The sequence below is a fragment of the Rana temporaria genome, chromosome 5, assembly GCF_905171775.1.
Source record: "Rana temporaria chromosome 5, aRanTem1.1, whole genome shotgun sequence".
NCBI lineage: Eukaryota > Metazoa > Chordata > Amphibia > Anura > Ranidae > Rana > Rana temporaria.
The window spans coordinates 15,488,340-15,513,128 of NC_053493.1; the positions used below are offsets into that span (position 1 = coordinate 15,488,340).

The following is a 24,789-nucleotide window of genomic DNA, read 5'->3' on the forward strand; positions in this document are numbered from 1 at the left end:
CATGACGTCACTTCCAGGTTTCTCGGCTGCCAATGGCGCCGGATTTAAAAAAGTACACAGTAATCAGAATCGCCGTTTTCGGCGATCTGAATACTTTGAAGTGCAAAGGAGGGCTCAGGGGTCTTTTAGAACCCCTGATCCCTCTATAAAGAGTACCTGTCACCACCTATTACTGTCACAAGGGATGTTTACATTCCTTGTGACAGCAATAAAAGTGATCAGAATGTAAAAAAAAAAAAAAAAACACAATTTAATATTATAAATAAAAATAAAATAAATAAGAAGAAAAAAAAAACATTTTTTAAAGCGCCCCCCTCCCTGCGAGCTTGCGCAACAAAGTAAACGCATACGGAAGTCGCGCCCGCATATGAAAACGGTGTTCAAATAACACATGTGAGGTATCGCCTCGATCGTAAGAGCGAGAGCAATAATTATAGCACTAGGCCTACTCTGTAACTCTAACCTGGTAACCATAAAAAAAGTTTAAAGCGTCGCCTATGGAGATTTTTAGGTACCGTAGTTTGTCGCAATTCCACGAGTGCGAGCAATTATAAAGCGTGACATGCTTGGTATCTATTTACTCTGCGTAACATCATCTTTCACATTATGCAAAAAAATTGGGCTAATTTAACTTTTTCATTTTTTTAAAATTCACGAAAATACATTTTTCCCAAAAAGTTGTGTTTAAAACACCGCCGCACAAATACCGTGTGACATAAAATATTGCAAAAATCGCCATTTTATTCTCTAGATTCTCTGCTAAAAAATATATATAATGTTTGGGGGTTCTAAGTAATTTTCTAGCCAAAAATATGGATTTTAACTCGTAAACACCAAATGTCATAACTAGGCTTAGGCATGAAAGGGTTAATTGTTTGTTTTGCAATTTTATATATAAATAAACTTTTTATACGATTATGTTTATTGTATTTCATCAGTACCCCTAAACCAACTGCTACTATTCCCTTGCCCCCACTCTCCCCCTTTCGCTACCGTAACTGGGATGATGGTACGTTTTTATTATTTATTATTAATCTTTACATATACTCCCCTTTTTGTTCGTGAGATTGATATTAGCGCGGTAAGTCATGTGAAGCTGTAGTTTAATCTTCTTCTATTTTCCCTTTCTTGGTTTCTTGCACTGTATGGGCTGATATGGCTGGACAGGTACAGAAAAAGGCGTTGGATTTGGTGAGGGTCGGACAGGTTACATGACGTGAGAGTGGACGCCGGCCATGTCTGAGATACGACCTTACTCTCTATGTCTGCTCATTACATCAGAAGTGTCATGTCCACCCCGGGATTATGTTTGACGTTCGTTGTAACACTCCCTGATCTCCGTCTCTTTCCTCCGATGTGTTCTCTGACATCGCGCGCCTGCTGAGAAGAAGTGATGAATGAAAGTTCACCTCTCTTCTTCCTCTAACATATTCTTAATTAAAGCTGAGTAATGTCTTGTGCATCGCAGGCAGCACAGCGACGCAAATGTCAGTCGTTAAAGGCCACGCACAGTTCCCGAGCTGGCACCGACTCCGATCCTTCTATATGTAAATTCTTCCCATTGGTTGTCTTAGGCGCAGTATGCTGCTCAGGACTTTGTTTTAGATCAGTATTGTTAAAGAGCTCCTCTACCCCGGGACTACCCCGCTTACACTGGTGATTAGGAAAGAAGAGGCTCATTGCACTGGTGGTCCACCACTGTACATTGGACCACCTGGACCACCTTGCATTGGTGTTTATTGGGAGATTGATTCCCTTACACTGATGATCGGGGAATAAGGGGCCAATTGCACTGGTGGTCAGTGGGAAGAATGCTCTTTACATCGGTGGTCAGTAGAGCAGGGCACCTTTAGATTGGTGGTCAGAAAGAAAAAAAAACACCTTACATAGGCGATTATTGGGAGGCTGACCTCTTGCATTGTTGGTCAGAGAAGAAGAGGCCAGTTGAACTGGTAGCCAGAGGGAAGAATGTCCCTTACATTGGTGGCCAGTAGAAAAGGGCATCTTTAGATTGGTGGTCAGTGGGAAAAGGACCACCTTACACTGGTGATCAAGGAAGAATGGGCCCATTGCACTGGTGGTCACTGGGGAAGAATGCTCCTTACATTGGTCATCAGTAGAGAAGGGCACCTTTAGTTCGGTGGCTAGTGAGAGAAGGATCACCTTACACTGGCGAGTATTGGGAGACTGCCCCCTTACACTGGTGATCAAGAAAGAAGAGGCTCATTGCACTTATGGTCCACCATTGTACATTGGACCACCTTACATTAGTGTTTATTGGGAGATAAACAGATACACTGATGATCAGGGAAGAAGGGGCCCATTGCACTGGTGGTTAGTGGGAAGAATGCTCTTTACATCGGTGGTCAGTAGAGCAGGGCACCCTTAGATTGGTGGTCAGAGAGAAAAGAACCACCTTTCATAGGCAACTATTGGAGACTGACCTCTTACAGGGGTGGTCAGAGAAGACGAGGCCAGTTGCACTGGTGGCCAGAGGGAAGAATGCCCCTTACATTGGTGGCCAGTAGAAAAGGGCATCTTTAGATTGGTGGTCAGTGGGAAAAGACCACCTTACATTGGTGATCATGGAAGAAGGGGCCCATTGCATGGGTGGTCCTTGGGAATAATGCCCCTTTCCATTGGTGGTCACTGGGAAGAATGCTCCTTCCATTGGTCATCAGTAGAGGAGGGCACCTTTAGATTGGTGGCCAATGGGAGAAGGACTACCTTACATTGGTGATTTTTGGGAGACTGCCCCCCTTACACTGGTGACCAGGAAAGAAGGGGCCCATTGCACTGGTGGTTAGTGGAAAAAATGCTCTTTACATTGGTAGTCAGTAGAGAAGGGCACCTTTAGTTTGGTGGTCAGTGGGAGATTCTGGAAGAAGGGGCATATTGCACTGGTAGTTAGTGGGAACAATGTTCCCTAAATAAGTGGTCAGTGGGAAGAAAGTTCCCTACATTGGCGGTCAGTGGGAAGAATGCTCTTTACATTGGTGGTCAGTGGGAAGAATGCTCTTTACATTGGCGGTCAGTGGGAAGAATGCTCTTTACATTGGTGGTCAGTGGGTAGAATGCTCTTTACATTGGTGGTCAGTGGGAAGAATGCTCTTTACATTGGTGGTCAGTGGGAAGAATGCTCTTTACATTGGTGGTCAGTGGGAATAATGCCCCTCCCACTGGTGCTCACTGGGAAGAATGCTTCTTACATTTGTCGTCAGTAGACAAGGCCACCTTTAGCTTGTTGGCCAGTGAGAGAAGGATCACCTTACACTGGTGATTATTGGGAGACTGCCCCGCTTACACTGGTGATCAGGAAAGAAGAGGCCCATTGCACTGATGGTTAGTGGGAAAAATGCTCTTTACATTGGTAGTCAGTAAATAAGGCCACCTTTAGCTTGGTGGCCAGTGAGAGAAGGATCACCTTACACTGGCGATTATTGAGAGACTGCCCCCTTACACTGGTGATCAGGAAAGTAGAAGGCTCATTGCACTGGTGGTCCACCACTGTACATTGGACCACCTTACATTGGTGTTTATTGGGAGATCGATTCCCTTACACTGATGATCAGGGAAGAAGGGGCCTATTGCACTGGTGGTCAGTGGAAAGAATGCTCTTTACATTGGTGGTCAGTAGAGAAGGGAACCTTTAGATTGGTGGTCAGAGAGAAAAGAACCACCTTTTATCGGCGATTATTGGAGACTGATCTCTTACATTGGTGGTCAGAGAAGACGAGGCCAGTTGCACTGGTGGCCAGAGGGAAGAATGCCCCTTACATTGGTGGCCAGTAGAAAAGGGCATCTTTAGATTGGTGGTCAGTGGGAAAAGACCACCTTACACTGGTGATCAAGAAAGCAGGGGCCCATTGCATGGGTTGTCCTTGGGAATAATGCCCCTTTCCATTGGTGGTCACTGGGAAGAATGCTCCTTCCATTGGTCATCAGTAGAGGAGGGCACCTTTAGATTGGTGGCCAATGGGAGAAGGACTAGAGGCCCATTGCAATGGTGGTCATTGGGAACAATGCGTTTAAAACAGGGTTAGGTTATAAAAAATATCCCAAGCTTTGAACATTTTTTTTTGCAATTCCATGTTTGGTATCTATTTGCTTGATGCAACCCCACTTTTTTAGATTTTACCCAACATTGGGTATAATATTGTGCGACATTTAAAATTGCAGCCACCACTTTTTTATTACCCAGGGTCTCTGCTTTCATAAAATATATTATTTTGTGGGGGTCTATCGTAATTTCTAGCAAAAAAAATAAATGCATATTTTCACATGTGTGCAAAAATAAAAAAATAAATGCCCTGGTAAACAAATGGTTAAAATATCATACAATTGTTCAGATGGGCCACACGGGGCAGATTGTATGCGGACCAGCAGCTCAATTACTTTATTGTTTCAACATACATATTATTCTCAGCCCCTGGAATGACACACGTGACTACATTTCTATACCATGGGGCAGATCCACAAAGAGAGTACGCCGGCGTATATACTGATACGCCGGCGTACTTTCAAATTTCCCGCGTCGTATCTTTGTTTTGAATCCTCAAACCAAGATACGACGGCATCTGGGTTAGATCCGACAGGCGTACGTCTTCGGATCTTAGATGCAATTCTTCGGCGTCCGCTGGGTGGCGTTCCCGTCGTTTTCCGCGTCGAGTATGCAAAGTAGCTATTTCCGAAGATCCACGAACGTACGAGCGGCCGTCGCATTCTTTTACGTCGTCTCTAGTCGGCTTTTTCCGGCGTATAGTTAAAGCTGCTATCTGGTGGCGTACGCAATGTTAAGTATGGCCGTCGTTCCCGCGTATAATTTTAAAAATGTTATTTCGTTTGCATTAGTCGTCCGTGAATCGGGCTGGACGTAATTTACGTCCACGTCAAAACAATGACGTCCTTGCGACGTCATTTAGCGCAATGCACGGCTGGAAATTTAGGGACGGCGCATGCGCAGTTCGTTCGGCGCGGGGACGCTCGCTTCCTTTAAATGAAACACGCTCCTCCTACTCGGCGCATTTGAATTGCGCGCCATTACACCGCAAGAGATACACTACGCCGCCGTAACTTACGGCGCGAATTCTTTGTGGATTCGAAGCTGGGAAAAGTAAGTTACAGCGGCGTAGCGTATCTCCCATACGATGCGCCCATGCAATTGTTTGTGAATCTGCCCCCATGGATCCATAATTGCATCATACCGCAACTGGCTAAGCGTTCTCCTAGAACTTCCTATGCAAGCAAATGGACTTTTAAATCCTTTGTTTGACACCCATATAATTTCCGTGCTTTTAGTGGTGTTGATCAGACAAGGTAGCTCTAATTTTAGCAAAGTGCAAGAAAATCAGGTTGGCATTTATAGGAAAGTGTGCGTCAGAGCTGCCGGTGATCTGCCGTGCTTGTTCCAGCTATCTTGGAAGTTCCAGCGCATGCGCAATCTGATGTGCTGAGACGGTTCCAGCTAACAGGAAAGTTCCTACAAGGACTGCGCAGGCGCAAACTTGCTGACGGAAATCTCCGAACCTCGGCCGGCATCCAGGGCGACATGGATTTCGAGGTAAGTGGCCAGTCGGCCTCACGTCCTCGCTGCGCTCGGCCTCCTGGCTCTTTTTTTAACATCCTCCAATCCACTGGGATGTTAAAGAATGAGTCTGGATGCCGGGCGAGGTTCGGAGATTTCCGTCGGGAAGTTTGCGCCTGCGCAGTCATTGAAGGAACTTCCCCGTTAGGGGAACATTGAGGACAAGTCACCGGCATTCTTTTTCTTTTTTTTTTTTTTTTAAGAGTAACGTGGTGATTGTTCTTCGAGAAATATGGACATGTGGTAAAATTTTGGGGTTGAGGTGAGGACAGTCAAGTTCCTCCACCCCAAACTCCCTCATCCATGTCTTTATGGACCTTGCTTTGTGCACTGGTCCAAATCATTTGGCGAGGAGGGGGGATTATGGTGTGGGGGTTGTTTTTCAGGGGTTGGCCCCTTAGTTCAAGTGAAGGGAACTCTTAAGACATTTTGGACAATTTCATGTTCCCAACTTTGTGGGTACAGTTTGGGGGATGGCCCCTTCCTGTTCCAACATGGCTGCTCACCAGTGCACAAAGCAAGGTCCATAAAGACCTGGATGAGCGAGTTTAGGGTGCAGGTACTTGACTGGCCTGCACAGAGTCCTGACCACAACCTGATAGAACACCTTTGGGATGAATAAGAGCGTAGACTGCAAGCCAGGCCTTCTCCAGGTCAAACATCAGTGCCTGACCTCACAAATGCTCTTCTGGAAGATTGGTCAAACATTCCCAAAGACACCCTCCTAAACCTTGTGGACGGCCTTTCTAGAAGAGTTGAAGCTTTTATAGCTGCAAAGGGCGGGGCCAACTCAATATTGAACCCTACGGACTAATACCTAGATTCAGGTACGGCGGCGCATCTTTCCGGCGGCGCAGCGTATCGTATTTACGCTACGCCGCCGTAAGTCAGAGAGGCAAGTGCTGTATTCACAAAGCACTTGCCTCCTAACTTACGGCGGCGTAGCGTAAATGGGGCCGGCGTAAGCGCGCCTAATTCAAATGAGGATGAGGGGGACGTGTTTTATGTAAATGATTGGTGACCCGACGTGATTGACGTTTTTTACGAACGGCGCATGCGCCGTCCGTGTACATATCCCAGTGTGCGTTGCTCCAAAGTACGCCGCAAGGACGTATTGGTTTCGACGTGAACATAAATTACGTCCAGCCCCATTCACAGACGACTTACACAAACGACGTAACATTTTTAAATTTCGACGCGGGAACGACGGCCATACTTAACATTGACTAGGCCAACTAGGGGCAGCTTTATCGTTACGCTGGCGTACCTCTTACAGAAACGGCGTATCTTTACTGCGACGGGCGCACGTACGTTCGTGAAGCGGCGTATCTAGTCATTTACATATTCTACGCTGAACTCAGCGGTAGTGCCACCTAGCGGCCAGCTGTAAAATTGCACCCTAAGATACGGCGGCGTAGGAGACTTACGCCGCTCGTATCTTAGCCTAATTTAAGCGTATCTGGTTTCCAGAATACGCTTAAATTTACAACGGCGCAGATTCAGAGTTACGACGGCGTATCTACTGATATGCCGGCGTAACTCTCTCTGAATCTGCCTATAAGACTGGGATGCCATTAAAGTTGTGTGTGTGTAAAGGCAGGCGTCCCAATACTTTTGACAATATAGTGTATATATACTGTACTGTATCTCTTTATCACACTCTCTCTCTTTGTCACCGCCTTTCTTTCTCTCTCCATACCCCTCTGCATCTCATTCTGTTGCTCTCTTTATCGCTCTCTTTCTATTTATCTCCCCCTCTCTCTATTTCTCTCGTTATCTCTCTTGATGTCTGAGGCCCCATACACACGAGAGGATCCATCCGATGAAAAATCTCAGCGGATCGGTTTCAGCGGATAGATCCCCTGGTGTGTACGTTCCAGCGGATATTTATCCGCGGATATTTCCGATTTCCAGCAGATAAAAATTTGTAGACATGCTAACAAATCTATCTGCTGGAATCGGCTCCAGCGGATCGATCCGGTGGTCTGTACAGACTCACCGGATCGATCCGTCCGAACCCGTCCCTCGCATGCGTCGTAATGATTCGACGCATGCGTGGAATTGCTTATATGACAGCGGCGTGCACGTCGCAGCGTCATCATCGTGGCGACACGTCACCGCGGTGTCAATTCGGCGCAGATTTCGATCCGATGGTGAGTACACTCCATCGGATCAAAATCCTCAGAGGATTTATCCGCGGATACGGTCCGGCGGACCGTATCCGCGGATCAATTCTATCGTGTGTACCAGGCCTAACTATCTCTTTTTCTCTTTTTGACCCTCTCTTTTTCTCACACTATCTTTCCTTATTTCACTCTCTCTTTTTGTTTCTCTCTTTTGCCCCATCTCTCTCTTGATCTCACTCTTTTGTGCTTTATCTCTCTCTCTTTACCTTACTCCCTCTATTTGCCCTTGTTCACATAGGCGCAATCTGACATGTCAAACCGCAGCCTATTTACGGAAATGGCACTGTCCCAATCGGTACGACACCGACCTTGCGGCGCCGCACCGATTTCCTAAACTAGTTCCTTTTGGCGACTTCGGGGGCGATTTTAATAGACATCTGTGCATGAACCCGCGCAGATGTCTTTCAACTTGCCCCTGAACTCGCACTGAAATGCGGGTTTGAAATTGTGCGAGGTCAGCTGAACTCGCACGATTTTGAACCTGCCTTCAGTGCGAACGAGGGCGCAATCTCTCACTCTTTTTTGCTCTCGATACCTAAAGCAGCCCATAGATGACTTTATTTTATTTTCTTCCACCACGGGTGGCGGCTGGTGGGTTTTTGTTAAGGGGGGGTGACAAACAACCCCCCCCCTTGGCGGCGCAGCACTAACAACCCCCCCTTCCCTGCGCGTCTACCAGTTGGTCTGCCACTTACCTGGATAGATAGGGGTAAGTGGGGGTGTCATCCAGCGCAGGTTGGTGTGGGCAGCGACTCCAGGCAGGCGGGTGCGGGGCCCGGGCAGCGGCCCCAGGCTAGCGGGTGCTCAAGGCTAGCGAATGTGGGATCAGGGGCAGCGGCTCCAGGCTAGCAAGTGCGGGCAGTGGCTCCAGGCTAGCAAATGCAGGGCCCGGGCAGCGGGTCCAGGTTAGCGAGTGCGGGGTCCGGGCAGCAGCTATAGACTAGCGAATGCAGGGTCCGGGCAGCGGCTCCGGGCTAGCAAATGCGGGATCCGGGCAGCAGCTCCAGGCTAGCGGGTGCAGGCTCCAGGGCAGCGGTTCCAAGCTAGCGGGTGCGCGGTCCGGGCAGCAGCTCCAGGATAGCGGATGCTGGCTCTGGGGCAGCGGGTCCAGGCTAGCGGGTGCAGTCTCCGGGGCAGCGGCTCCAAGCTAGCGGGTGTGGGCTCTGGGGAGCGGCTCCAGGCTAGCGGGTGCAGGCTCCGGGGCAGCGGTTCCAAGCTAGCGGGTGCGTGGTCCGGGCAGCAGCTCCAGGATAGAGGATGCTGGCTCTGGAGCAGCGGGTCCAGGCTAGCGGGTGCAGTCTCCGGGGGCAGCTTGCTCCAAGCTAGCGGGTGTGGGCTCTGGGGAGCGGCTCCAGGCTAGCGGGTGCGGGCTCCGGGGCAGCGGGTCCAGGCTGGCGGGCTTCCTCTCTGCCTCCTTGTCAGATGTCCAATAGGATCAGGTCTCACACCTGCTTCCTGATTGGCGGGGAGATGATTTAGTGTGAAAATAGCGAAAATGTATTCGCCCTCGGCACACAACTGGGTGGGATTGGGACGCAGTGCTCTGCCCCCCCGAGCCCACCCTTTTTTGAAGCCTATTAGAGCCTCTGGCTGTAATCATGTGCTTAAAAAATACTTCCCCCACAATCCCCGCCATAGGAGTTCATGCGCCCGGCATCCTGAAAGGGGCCAGGCGCATGGATAGGGAGGGCGGCAGTGGTGTTAGGGGGAGCGGTACCCGTGCGCCCACAATGCACGGGCCGCCACTACTCTGTCTACTTCACTCCCTCTATTTATATATTTTTATCTCACTCTCGCTATACTTATCTCACACGCTTTCTCTATATCTAACTCTCTATTTTTCACTCTCTATCTCTTCTACCTCTCTCTCTCCTTTTTTCTTTCTGTCTTTTTACACCAAAACATCTTTTAGAAGAAAAAACTTTCAGAGGACCCAATATTTACTGTAGCTCCCTATTATCTGCCAGGTTAAAGGTTCAAAGAGAGACGACTCAAAGTTTTAATGTTGTTAAGACGCCCGTTAAAATGGAGTTCCAGCCAATTTGTATGTTTATTAAAAGTCAGCAGCTACAAAAAGTGTAGCTGCTGGCTTTTAATAAACAGACACTTACCTGCTCCAGCGACGCGCCGGCCGGGGCTCCGCTCCTCTCCCCCCCTCCCCGACCGGCGTCTTCATTCTCAGTGTGGGCACCCGGCCGTGACAGCTTTCGGCTTCACGGCCGGGCACCCACTGCGCATGCGCGAGCGGCACTGCGCATGCGCGAGCGGCGCGGCCCGGCGCCGTTTAATTGGCCAGGAGATCGCCTAGGACCAGTGACGTGTCCTAGGCGATCGCCTACAGCAGCCCCTTCCTGTAGGTGATTAAGCTTAGTCGCCTACAGGAAGGAGGAAGTGGGACAGGAAGTCCCACTCTTCCTGAAGCCCCCACTCCCCCCCCAAAAAAATTACATGCCAAATGTGGCATGTAAGGGGGTGAGGAGTGGGATAACCGGAAGTTCAAATTTGGGTGGAACTCCTCTTTAATGTCCCTTTATGACCAAAATACAGGGGCAATGACAGGCTGCATCGAAAATTCCTGTTAATAAAAGGACGGACGCATGGGAATCGCCGGCGTAATTGGAAGAGAACGTACAATCTGCTGCGTGGAATTCCCGCTGTGATTTTGTGGTTTTTGCGCTTCTGCAGGAAACAAAGAGCCCTGGCCATGAATGGGACTTGGACACAGTGCATAAGCTCCTTTTGGACGGCTTCCTGGCCAAGTATACTTTTCTCTTAATAACAAACATTCCGGATACATCTTTGGGGACCAAATTTAAAGGAAATCTTCGATAAAGCCTCCTCTGCTGTTTACTTTTTTTGTACGCAAAACAAACAATAATCACTGGGGTCTACATGCAAGAACAATTCTGGGAACGGGGTGCCAAATCTTTACACAAGCATGAGATATAAAAGAAAAAAAAAGGCAAAGGACGCCAAGTGTAGTCTAAAGATTGCACCCTTAACCCCTTCCCACCCAGCCCCTGGGCATTCCTTTATAATAGGTCTTTACATCCAGGGGGCAGGAAGAACTTTCCGATCACGTGACCACCATGATTGGCTGTCCTCAAATGCAGTCAGTTTGTGCCCCCAATTGCCGCCAGTTTGTGCCCCCAATTGCCGCCAGTTTGTGCCCCCAAATGCCGCCAGTTTGTGCCCCCAAATGCCGCCAGTTTTTGCCGCCAGTTTGTGCCCCCAAATGCAGCCAGCCTGTCCCCCCAAATGCAGCCAGTTTGTGCCCCCAATTGCAACCAGTTTGTGCCCCCAATTGCCGCCAGTTTGTGCCCCCAATTGCCACCAGTTTGTGCCCCCAATTGCCACCAGTTTGTGCCCCCAATTGCCACCAGTTTGTGCCCCCAAATGCCGCCAGCTTGTCCCCCAAATGCCGAGAGTTTGTGCCCCCAAATGCCGCCAGTTTGTGCCCCCAAATGCCGCCAGTTTGTGCCCCCAATTGCCACCAGTTTGTGCCCCCAAATGCAGCCAGCCTGTCCCCCCAAATGCAGCCAGCTTGTGCCCCCAATTGCAAGCAGTTTGTCCCCCCAATTGCCGCAAGTTTGTGCCCCCAATTGCCACCAGTTTGTGTCCCCAATTGCGACCAGTTTGTGCCCCCAATTGCCACCAGTTTGTGCCCCCAATTGCCACCAGTTTGTGCCCCCAATTGCCACCAGTTTGTGCCCCCAATTGCCACCAGTTTGTGCCCCCAATTGCCGCCAGTTTATGCCCCCAATTGCCGCCAGTTTGTGCCCCCAATTGCCGCCAGTTTGTGCCCCCAATTGCCGCCAGTTTCCCCCCCAGCCCGGCACTTACCTTCCTCTGGTCAGCGCCGTCCTCCTTCATGCTCCCTCTGCTCCCTCGATGTCTTCTACCGCCCTCGATGACGCTTCAGCCAATCAGGTGACCGGTAACCAGACCCGGTGCACCTGATTGGCTGAGAGGCGGGTCAGTGTTAGGGAAGCGATTCCCTAACAAAGCACTGTTTAAACAGGGGAACGCACAGCATGTGCGCTCGCTGTTTAACAATTTGGAAGACAATTAGAGCTCACAGGCTCTAATCGGGAAGCTATAAGAGCATCTCGCTCTAATCGGGCACTTCCAAAACACCCCCACCGCTATTATTCAGATGGCCATCGCTCAACAGGGGGCCGGACATCTGAGTGGGTGGCAGCGGTGACAATACATTGATTCATGCAATGCATGAATCTATGTATTGTTGATTGATGGGTGCAGAAGTAGAGAGGGGGCGGCGCTCCTGCGCCCACTATGGATGCATCGCCACTGGCTGTCATAGTGGTCACATGATCAGGAGTCAATCCTGCTGGCTCGTAGTTCATTACTAGAGACCATGAGCTATGAGTCTATGAGCGCTCAGTCACTGCGCTGGGAGCACACAGTGGCATTGGCCACCTATGGGAGCATACAAAGCTCTACAAAGTATTGACTTTAGGGGGGTGAATAGTTATGCACATTGACTTTTTCTGTTATTTTGTCCAATTTTTTGTTTGCTTCACAATAATAAAATAAATAATAATAAAAACATCTCCAAAGTTAACCACTAGCCGACCAGCCACCGCAGTTATACGGCGGCAGGTCGGCTTTGCTGCACGAAATCACGTAGCTATACGTCATTTCGCATTCCAGCCCTGCTCGCCCCTGGTGCCGACGCGCGTGCCGGGCGGGCGCGATCACCCGTTACAGAGTGAGAACCGGGGCGGTCCTGTCAGGGGGAGAAATGCCTGACCGTATGTTCATACAATGTATGAACAGCGATCAGTCATTTCCCCTAGTGAGGCCACCCCCCCCTACAGTTAGAACACACCCAGGGAACATAATTAACCCCTTCCTCGCCCCCTAGTGTTAACCACTTCCCTGCCAGTGGTATTTTTACAGTAATCAATGCATTTTTTATAGCACTGATCGCTATAAAAATGCCAATGGTCCCAAAAATGTGTCAAAAGTGTCCGAAGTGTCATAAGGTCGCAGTACCGATATAAAATCGCAGATCGCCGCCATTACTAGTAAAAAAAAATATATTAATAAAAATGCCATAAAACTATCCCCTATTTTGTAGACGCTATAACTTTTGCGCAAACCAATCAATAAACGCTTTTTGTGATTTTTTTTTACGAAAAATATGTAGAAGAATACGTATCGGCCTAAACTGCGGAAGACAATTGTTTTTTTATATATTTTTGGGGGATATTTATTATAGCAAAAAGTAAAAAATATTATTTTTTTTTTTTTCAAAATTGTCGCTAAAAAGTGCAAAAAATAAAAAACCGCAGAGGTAATCAAATGCCACCAAAAGAAAGCTCTATTTGTGGGGAAAAAAAAGGACGTCAATTTTGTTTGGGAGCCACGTCGCACGACCGCGCAATTGTCAGTTAAAGCGACGCAGCGCCGAATCGCAAAACGTGGCCCGGTCATTGACCAGCAAAATGGTCCGGGGCTGAAGTGGTTAAATGATGCAAATCATCATCCATGTTAAAGGAGTTGTACAGAGCCACAGAGCCAATACAGGGCAGTGATGGTTTGGAAAAAGAAACTGATTGGTGCTGTGGGGTTTTAGACACACATAGGTAGATTCAGGTACGTCTGCGTAACTTTGCGGTGGCGTAGCTTAAGGAATTTAAGCTACGCCGCCGTAAGTTAGCGAGGCAAGTACATGATTCACAATGTACTTGCCTGCTAAGTTACGTCGGCGTAGCCTGAATCGGCGGGCGTAAGGACGCCTAATTCAAATGTCTTTGAGGGGGGCGTGTTTTATGCTAATGGCGCTTGACCTTACGTTTTTTACGTTTTTTGTAAACTGCGCATGCGCGGGCGCCTACATTTCCCAGGGTGCACTGCGGCTAAGTACGCCGTACAGGCCTATTGATTTCAACGTGGACGTAAACAATGTAAATCCCGATTCGCGGACGACTTACGCAAACGACGTAAAAAATTCGAATCTCGCAGGGGGAACGGCGGCCATACTTTAACATTGTTATTCCACCTAATAGGTGGAATAACTTTAGGCCTGCTAATGCCTTACGTAAACGGCGTAAATCGACTGCGGCGGCCGGGCGTACGTTCGTGAATCGGCGTATCTCCTCATTTACATAATCTACGCCGACCGCAATGGAAGCGCCACCTAGCGGCCATCCGAAAAATTGCAATCTAAGATAGGACGGCGCAAGCCGTCGTATCTTAGATATGTTTAAGCGTATCTCTGTTTGAGCATACGCTTAAACATAGGTCGGCGTAGATTCTGAGTTAGGTCGACTTATCTAGTGATAAGCCGGCCTAACTCTACCTGAATCTACCTAACAGTAATCACACCTCCTTGATTAGTGACCACAGAGGAAAAGCTCCCAGTACTGTGGTTATCAGGAAACAGACAACCAGGAAGTGTGGAGATCAGAGAAGAATTACAGCAACTTGAGAGCAAAAACTGACAATGAGGACATCAAAACAGCACTGCATTAAGGTAAAGGAAGCTATTAAGATAAGAAAAAAATAATTTCATGTTGTGAGGCAACAAAACACAAAAAATGCCAAGGGGGGTGAATACTTTTGCAAGGCACTGTAAAAGAAGGGAAGGGTGTATAGGGAGGGAGAAGACCCCCGCTTTTTCCGTACAGGAACACACAGCTGGCAAATGAGGCGAGCAACCATTAGGGGAGCCCTCTGACCCGACAGTTGGAGATAGCACTAAAATTCACAGAAGCTCTGCCATTGTATCCGAGTGGAGATGTGTTTTATACTGACAGCCCCCCCCCCCCCCCCCCCCCCCCCCCTGAAATCCTGCAGGTCCAAACCCTGAACAATATGCATCTCATTAACTGTAACAAGAGTTAATGAGAATAAAGTTGACAAGTATCCGCTGGTACGAGACTCCGGGAAAGTACAAAGGGCCCTGTGCTTGGTTTGGTTCCCAATCTGCCGGCACGAAATGGCACTGGAATTATGCCCATAGGGGAAGCTTATGCTCCAATAAACAAAACTCTTTTCTGGGGCCTTTATACGGCCGCACGGGATGACACATAAACTAGACCTATTTTGTCTTTATTAACGAGCAGATTCCTTAAGCAAGTGCCAACGGTGAGCTTGGAAATTGCAGAGATTTAGAAGACGCGCAGCCAAAAATAGTTCTGCTGATACTTAAAGGACACGTCCCTCGAGACAGCAGTTGTAAAAGAATATGCAGAATTGTACAACATTTTCCACCGCCGCTGTGTTATACTGCTACGTAGCTTGCAGACTTAGCCCCCATTCACACCTAGGCGTTTTGTCGCCTGTAGTGTGACGCCGCTGCCGCCCGAAGACGCCAGAGGGATGAAAAGACATTGCCCTCTATGGAGATGATCTCCACGCCGAACGCCTGCCGCCTGAAAAAAAGTCCCGGACCTTTTTTTCAGGCGGCTTTCGGCGTTCGGCATAGGAGATGGGAACCATCTCCATAGGGGGACAATCTAGGGGCACATGTAGGCGGACAATCGCGGCGTTTTGTCGCCGCAAATCGCGGTACAAAACGCCGCTATTTGTCGCCGCAATTCGCGGTACAAAACGCCGCTATTTGTCGCCGCAATTCGTGGGGAACAAAACGCTGCGATTTTGTCTGCCTAGATGTGAATGCAGCCTTAAAGCGGGAGTTCACCCATTTATTAAAAAAAAAAAAAAATTTCCCCTTAGATTCCTGCTCGTTTGGTCTAGGGGAATCGGCTATTTGCATTAAAATATGATCCGTACTTACCGTTTACGAGATGCATCTTCTCCGTCGCTTCCGGGTATGGGTCTTCGGGAGCGGGCGTTCCTTCTTGATTGACAGTCTTCCGAGAGGCTTCCGACATTCGCATCCATCGCGTCACTCGTAGCCGAAAGAAGCCGAACGTCGGTGCGGCTCTATACTGCGCCTGCGCACCGACGTTCGGCTTCTTTCGGAAAATCGTGACGCGATAGATGCGACCGTCGGAAGCCTCTCGTAAGACTGTCAATCAAGAAGGAACGCCCAGTCCCGCAGCCCATACCCAGAAGCGACGGAGAGGATGCATCTCGTAAACGGGTAAGTACAGCTCATATTTTAAAACAAATAGCCGATTCCCCTAGACAAAACGAGCATGAAGCGAAGGGGAAAAAGTGCTCTCTAAGGGTGAACCTCCGCTTTAAAGCGGGGTTTCCGCGGGTTTAAAGCGGGGGTTCACCCTATATAAAAAAAAATAAAAAAAATTTCCCTCTAACATTAAATCCGGCACCGTTATATCCTACATAGAAGATTCCGGGGAATGGGCGTTCCTATGGACAGGGAAGGTGATTGACGGCCGGCCGTGGCACGTCACGCTTCTCCGGAAATAGCCGAAATAGGCTTGGCTCTTCACGGCGCCTGCGCATAGCCTGTGCGCAGGCGCCGTGAAGAGCCGAGACCTACTCCGGCTGTCTTCGGGGAGCGTGACGTGCCAGAGCCGGCCGTCAATCACCCTCCCTCTTGCTAGGAACGCCCATTCCCCGCGGCAGACAGAATCGTCAATGCACGATATAACCGTGAGTACCGGGATAAAAAAATTAAGACCGGCATAGTGTAGCTCGCGCTACTATGCCGGATTTTATGCTGCATTGTTCTTAAGGAGGGTGAACTACCGCTTTAACTTTTTTTTTATATCTCAAAAGCGCTAGCTAGGTACTACTCACCTGCTAGGCGCTGCTACGACCGTCCGCTCCGATTTCGTTTGATCGAATAACTTATAAAAAATCCTCCAGGCCTTTTCCATCTTGCTTGTGGGCATGCTGAATCCCACAAGCAAGCACTTCCTGGATTTCTTCCCGGAATGCCCCCATCATGCACCGCAGGATCTCACGCATGCACTGTGTTGACGGTGTTGGCTGTGTTGACGGCTGTGTTCCCTTAGTTAAAATGGCAAATTAGTATCCGCCCTCGTCACATGATGCCCTTTGCGAGTCATGTGACCCGCTTCCGCGTCACGTGACACTCAAGCTAGCGCGAGAACAGGCCTAGCTACTTGGGATGGCCTCCTGTGAGTTGTGAAACGTCACTCCCAGGAGACCTTGCGCCCAGATCACATTACGCCTGGACTCGTCGGGGGAAAAGGAGCGACACGCCCACTCCCCGCTGGGAAGAAGACCCGGAAGTCATCTAGAACACAGGTAAGGATACACATTTTAAAGAAAATGACAACGCAGCAGTGCTAGATTAGGGCTGGGGGTAGGAGAGCAATGAAGTTCAATTTTAGGGTGAACCTCCGCTTTAAAGGAGAAGTATGTTTTTTTTTTTTTTTTTTTTCCTAATCATACTTACCTAGGTGAATGCAGCATCGGGTCGATGCATCTGTCCCCCAGGCGTCTCTGCGCTGAGAATCGAGTCACCGAACATATCTCGGTTCTCTCGGCTCCCTGAGACTGTGAATCAGCAGCTTTTCTGCTCAGCTCTTCTGCGCTCACTGGATCACTGAGCTGTGGAGGGGCGGGGAGCGGCTGTCTCATCGGCTCGCTGAGAGGCTGAGGCCGCATACACACGATCAGTCAAAACCGATGAAAACGGACTGAAGGTCCGTTTCATCGGTTAACCGATGAAGCTAACTGATGGTCTGATGTGCCTACACACCATCGGTTAAAAAAAGATCGTGTCAGAACGCGGTGACGTAAAACACACGACGTACTGAAAAAAACGAAGTTCAATGCTTCCGAGCATGCGTCGACTTTTTGATTCTGAGCATGCGCGGCCTTTTGACCGATGCTTTTGCATACTAACGATCGGTTTTGACCCATCGGTCAGGCGTCTATCAGTCAAATTTTAAAGCAAGTTCTATTTTTTTGGACCGAGGGATAACTGACCGATGGCGCCCACATGATCGGTTTGGACCGATGAAACGGACCTTCAGTCCGTTTTCATCGGTTTTGACTGATCGTGTGTACGCGGCCTCAGACTGCCATCAGTCCAGGCACCTGGCAGATCCAGACTTCCGAAGTGTGGATGATGTGGTGCCTGGACTGAACTTGGTGATTTCAGCATAGAGCAGACTTCAGACCGCTCTCTGAGGCCTTGTACACACGACCGAACATGTCCGCGGAAACTGGTCCGTCGGACCAGTTTCCGCGGACATGTTCGGTCGTGTGTAGGGCCGACCGGACAATTTCCCGGCCTAGCGTACAGGTTTCCAGCGGACAAAAGTTTCTTAGCATGCTAAGAAACTTGTCCGCTGGAAGCATGTCCGTCGGACATGTCCGCTGGCCCGAAATCCCATTGAACTTCCTGGTGCGTGCACGTCGCGGCGTCATCGTCGCCGCCACGTCATCGCGTATTCTGTCCGCGGGGAATTTGGTCTGATGGTGTGTACACACATCAGGCCAAATGATCCCAGCGGACATGTCCGATGAAAACGGTCCGCGGACCGTTTTCATCGGACATGTCTGGTCGTCTGTACGAGGCCTCACAAAAACGGGTCACAGGAGTGCAAAACGAATTGCACGCCTGTGAAATTTTTAGGAGAAGCCCAGCCAAACAAGCCCAAGCTGGACTTCTCCTTTAATGCGACCACCCCGCCTTCTACCCAGTATTTAGAACTTTATGATCATAGTTATACAATTTTATCTTCTTGGGACCTCAAAACTACAGCCCTCCATCTGTTGCAGAACTACACATCCCATGAGGCATTTAAAACCCTGACATTCACAGACATGACTAGGCATGATGGGAATTGTAGTTTCTAAACAACTGGAGGGCCGTAGTTTGGAGACCCCTGCCCTAAAAAGTACATTATATAGCCAAAACTATGTGGAAACCCATCCAAATGGTGGAGTTCAGGTGTTCCCAGTGAAAGGAGCTGTTGATGCTACAACAGGCGGTTTTCAACTATGGCCTGTAGATCAAATGTGGCCCGCTCCAAGCTTTCGTCTGGCCTACAGCTAGGGTCAGTGGTGTATTCTCAATGTGGGCCCACTGTGCTGGCACACAAGTCTCAGTGCAGGACAGCAAAAGTCCACCAGCAACCAATCACATGACTGCCCCAGCACCCCCAGGAGGATGAAACTTCCTATGAATAGTGGTGAGGACCCTGACGTAAGGGGGGACTCGGATGTGGGGTCTGTAATAAGGGGGCACTCGGATGTAGACTTTGATGTAAGGGGGCACTAGGATGTCAACTCTGATGTAAGGGGAGACAATGATGTAATGACAATGATGTAAGAGGGGACTCAGATGTGCACTCTGATGTACAGGAGGTAGGGGGGGGGCACTGATGTAAGGGGGGGGGACCTGGATATGGACTCTGATGTATGGGGGCGCACTAATGTAAGAGTGGACTCTAGTGAGGAGGCTGATGTAAGGGGGATTGTTTTGATAATTTTTTTCTCTGTTGTTCTGAATATCATGCTGGTTACAAAAATCTCCTAGTAAAACGTTCATTTATTTAAATTGTATGCATTTTTTTTTTGAGTCCAGGAACATTTATAAAATATATGACGTGGCCCTCGTACTAAAAAATTTGGAGACACTTGTGCTACAGCACACAAAGACATTGTAGACAACTATGCTTTTCAAACCTTGTGGTCACATTTTGGTGAAGACTCTTTACTGTTCCAGCATGACTGTGCCCCTGTGTACAAAGCAAGCTCAATAAAGACATGGTTTCACCAGTAAGGTGTGGAGGAAGTCAAGTGTCCCTCACAGATCGCTGACCTTGAGGTCAGCGATCTGTGAGGAACACTTGACTTCCTCCACACCTTACTGAACAACTTTGGGATGAATTGGAAGGGAGGGACACTTGACTTCCTCCACACCTTACTGAACAACTTTGGGATGAATTGGAAGGGAGGGACACTTGACTTCCTCCACACCTTACTGAACAACTTTGGGATGAATTGGAACGCAGATTGCAAGCCAGGTCCTCTCATCCATGATTGGTACCTGACCTCATAAATGGTGGCCATAAAGACCAGTTTGGTGTAGAGGAACCTAAGTGGTCTTCAACAAGCTCTGACCTCAACCCTATTGAACACCTTTTGGATGTATTGGAAGGCTTATTGGAAGCCAGGTCTTCCATTCAACATCAGTACATGACCTGACAAATGGCTGAATAGGCAAACATTTCCAAAAGACACACTCCAAAATCTTGTGGAAAGCCTTCCCAGAAGAGTCAATATGAACTATATATTGATGTCAATAGTCCAGATAGAGGTATTTTCTAGGGGAGTGCTATGATCTCTGTGTGAGGTAATAAATACCTGAAAATAGTACACTAAATCATGCTACTACACTATACATAAAAATATGAAAATATGTCTGATGATAGGTCCATGTCAGGGCTGGGCTTAGCCCTTCCTTCTATGAGCTGGCCACTCAGCTGTCTGCTAATTGCCAGCTCCTATCTCTCCACAGTGACCCCCCTGTTGATGATCCTGCTCCTCAGTCCTGGCTACTTAAGCCTTCCAGCTCATCTGCTCTCTGCCTTCGCCTTGGTCAACATTACAACATCACAGAGATCTCCTGCGTTCATGTTGAAGACTTGTTTGGCTGACGTTCCTTCTGGCTCCAGACACTGCTTGCTGTTCTACCACGTTTATCCCTGGCTTGGCTGACTATCTGATCCGGTTGCTGAACTCTGGCTATGTTTTGACTATGCTTACTCTGTTTATCTTTTTTTATTATTATTATTATTATTAATAAACAAGTGTGATTTAACTGTACTTCTGTCTCAGTCGGATTCATGGTTTCTGACACTCCACTGTAAGACATGATACCATTTGGAACTTTTCGCTCTCTTGTTTGCCATCCTAACACAAATTTCCACAATACTGTACATTCCGTAGAAAATTTTATAGTTTCTGGGAGATGGTAAATGGATTAAAAAAAATGGAGCAAATGTTCATGCAGACTTGTGAGTGTACATTCATGAACAATTTTTAACTTGAAATTTCAAAGCGTTAAATAAAATAAAAAAATACTTTTGCTTAAAAAATGTATTTCACCTAAAATGGATACCTACGTATATTGACTGTTTTCGTTCCTCCCAACATCTGGTGAGTGCAGCTTCTGGACCAAAATCCTGATGATACAGATGAAAAGTATAAAATTGACCTAAAAAAAACAAAAAAAAAACATTACTCTGAAACAAAATAACATTTGGAATTGACAGGGCAAGAGAAGCTTTACAAAACATTTAAGAAAAAAAAAAAATCAAACCAATTTTCATTACTGCCTGCCTTGTAGTTGCATTCGGATAGCGGCGGAATAAAGTCATGTATAGCGAGACAGGATAGCAGCCATCTCGGGCCTGACATCAGCCTGCTTGGGACTTTGTGTCATATATCGCAAGTATGATGATGTCAAGCCCAAAGGATACAGCTATGCGAGGCGAAGCGGAGCCGGACCGGGAACAGATGACATGGCGGCTAAAAATCGTTAATTAGGAGTTACAACTGTGCAGCTTCAAGCAACCACACAATATAATAATAATAAACAAAAACAACACATATAATAAATAACATAACAGCAATAATAAAATACACTTTATGGAATAAAAGATTTCTTAAAAAAAAAAAAAGGAAATAGAAATTATTGAAAGTTCAGTGGTTTTGTTTACCTAATTTTTGATTAAGAAAATAAATTTTTCGTGACTAACTCCATGGCAGCATACGAATGGGCAAACTCCAACTTCGCTCCTACCCCACAGGACCGCACTTCCATAAATTTTGTGGCTCAGCAGTGGCTGAAACAGTCCACGTGTGAAGCTAGCATCCTTATCGTGTTATTTTTGTATATTAAAGTTTGTTAGCTATAACTGTAGATAAAACCTTTCTTGTTCTCTATCCTACCCTTGTTTGGGGTTAGCTATTTTGCATTCATATGATACCATGGAGTTAATGATGAAAAACGTAACATTTTTCTCAAATACTTACCAAAATTTTTCGCAAATACTTACTGTACCAAAATTTTTCTCAAATACTTACCAAAATTTTTCTTTCCTGATTTACTCCATGGCAGCATAGGGTCCCTTCCAGTTGTTGTGTAGGCTAGTTATGTAACACGTGGACTAGATCACCCTCAAAATGTATGTATGGGGTCCTATGTGATTGAAACCTTACTTGTTGTGCATCCCACCCTTGTTTGGGGTTAGCTATTTCCCATTCACATGATGCCATGGAGTTGATGATGGAAAACGAAAAATTGCTCTCAAATACTAATTATTTCCTTTCATGATTTACTCCATGGCAGCATAGGGTCCCTTCCAGTTGTTGAGTAGGCTAGTTATGCAACACATGGACTGGATTAGCCTCACAATTTATGGATGTGAGGTCCTATGTGATTGAAACCTTATTTGTTTTGCATTCCACCCTTGTTTGGGGCTAGCTATTTCCCATTCATATGATGCCATGGAGTTAAGGATGGAAAACTTAAATTTTTCTCAAATACTTACCAAAATTTTTCTTTGCCAATTTACTACATGGCAGTATAGGGTCCCTTCCAGTTGTTGAGTAGGCTAGTTACGCAACTCGTGGACTGGATCAGCCTCAAAATGTATGGAATTAAGGTCCTATGTGATTGAAACCTTACTTGTGCATCCCACCCTTGTCTGGGGCCAACTATTTCCCATTCATATGATGCTATGGAGTTGATGATGGAAAACTTAAAATTGCTCTCAAATACTTACTAATTATTTCCTTTCATGATTTACTCCATGGCAGCATAAGGTCCCTTCCAGTTGTTGAATAGGCTAGTTATGTAACACATGGACTAGATCACCCTCAAAATGTATGTATGTGGGGTCCTATGTGATTAAAACCTTACTTGTTATGCATCCCACACTTGTTTGGGGCTAGATTTTTCCCATGTGTATGCTGCCATGGAGTTAATGAGGGAAAATGGAAAATTGCCATCAAATTTTTACAGTAGATTTTCCTTTCTTGATAAACTCCATGGCAGCATAGGATCCTTTCCAGTTGTTGAGCTAGCCAGTTACTTAACAGTTTCTGGATTGGATCAGCCTCAAAATGCATTGAAGTGGGGTCCTATGTGATTGAAACCTTACTTGTTCTGCATCGCAACCCTTGTATGGGCAAGTATGTATGTATAGCTATTTCCCATTTGTATGCTGCCATGGAGTTAATGAGAGAAAACTGAAAATTGTTCTTCAATACTTACCAAAATGTCCCCTTTCCTGATTAAAGCCATGGTAGCATAGTGTCCCTTCCAGTTGTTAAGTAGGCTAGTTACGGAACACGTAGACTAGATTAGCCTCAACATGTATTGAAGTGGGGTCCTATGTGTTTGAAACCTTACTTGTTATGCATCCCACCCTTGTTTTGGGCTAGCCATTTCCCATTTGTATGCTGCCATGGAGTTAATGATGGAAAATGTAGATCTATTCTCAAATACATACCAAAATGTTTCTTTCCCAATTTACTTCATGGCAGCATAGGGTCCCTTTTAATCGTTGAGTAGGCCACCTACGTAACACATGGACTGGAACAGCCTCTAAATATATGTATGTGGGGTCCTATGTGATTGAAACCTTAATTGTTGTGCATCCCACCCTTGTTTGGGGCTAGCTATTTCCCATTCATATGATGCCATGGAGCTAATGATGGAAAATTGCTATCAAGTGGGGTCATATGTGATTTAAACCTTACTTGTTCTGCCTCGCAACCCTTGTATGGGCTAGTATGTATGTATATCTATTTCCCATTTGTATGCTGCCATGGAGTTAATGAAGGAAAACTGAAAATTGAACTGAAAATTGTTCTCAAATACTTACCAAAATGTCCCTTTCCTGATTAAAGCCATGGTAGCATAGTGTCCCTTCCAGTTGTTAAGTAGACTAGTTACAGAAACACGTAGACTAGATTAGCCTCAACATGTATTGAAGTGGGGTTCTATGTGTTTGAAACCTTACTTGTTCTGCATCCCACTCTTGTATGCGGCTAACTATTTCCCATTCGTATACTGCCATGGAGTTAATGAGGGAAAACTTAAAATTGTTCTCGAATACTTTCCAAAATGTTCCTTTCCTGATTAACGCCATGGCAGCATAGAGCCCCTCCCAGTTCTTGAGCAGGCTAGTTATGGAACCCATGGACTGGATCAGCCTCAAAGTTTATGGGAGTGGGGTTCGAAGGGGTAGGAGCAAGGGCAGAGTCTACCCATTTACATACTGCCATGATCAGGAAAATCCGGAAAGGAAAATGATGGTAAGTATTTGATAACAATTTTCTGTTTTTGTTAAAAGGGAAATTTTCACAAATGTATTTTTTTGGATATGATAAGGAACGATAAGTATCTCTTCCAGGTTTTTTTTTTTTTATAGGGGTGTCCCTACACAAGTATTCTTTTAATGAATGTTGCAGATTTAAAAAAAAGACGGAAAACAACTTTTTTTTTTATTAACCTTAACTGTCAAAGTGTGTATAAGATTTTAGGGATTGGGTTTACATTAATTCAACATTTTTTATAAACAAGTTACAATAATTAGTACATTTTGCAGAACAATACAAAATATAACAATAGAAATGTTTTCTTCTCCTTCTCTTTGCAACTCTGCCGCCCTGCAGCCCCGTTCTTCACACAATATGAAGAAGACAATTTGGCTCAAAATTATTTCTAGACGGCAAATTTAGAGCAGCAGGAAATGGCAAATTGGTGTCTAATTTTGATCACACGTGTTAGCTAAACATGCTGGTTTATTACACCAATGTTACTATTAACAACTTAACAGAGAAAAGATTAAACATTGTGCTCATTTCTACTTAGTTTTTTTTTTTTTTAAATACATTGATGAGTTTTATCCTTAGAACTGACTACCGTATTTATCGGCGTATACCGCACACTTTTTTGCCCTGAAAATCAGGGCAAAATGGTGGGTGCGCGATATACGACGATACCCGCTTTCCCGCTCCAAGTTTGAATACTGCGCCGGCATATACCGAGCGCAGTACACTCGCGTATAGTCGGGCAGTCTCTGCTCCTCTCGCGCTCACGTCCTGGACGTCCAGGACGTG

General features: G+C 46.8%; 1 protein-coding gene across 2 annotated transcripts in view; it reads right to left on the bottom strand.

Moving 5' to 3' along the window:
- The window catches only part of LOC120939835 (vasoactive intestinal polypeptide receptor-like), a 373,379-nt gene that overhangs the window by 32,282 nt on the left and 316,308 nt on the right, over window positions 1-24,789 (bottom strand). For both annotated transcript variants that reach the window (XM_040352223.1, XM_040352222.1), the window contains exon 10: window positions 20,781-20,872. In XM_040352223.1, coding sequence (XP_040208157.1) covers window positions 20,781-20,872 — 92 coding nt within the window. The remainder of the gene's footprint in view (window positions 1-20,780; window positions 20,873-24,789) is intronic.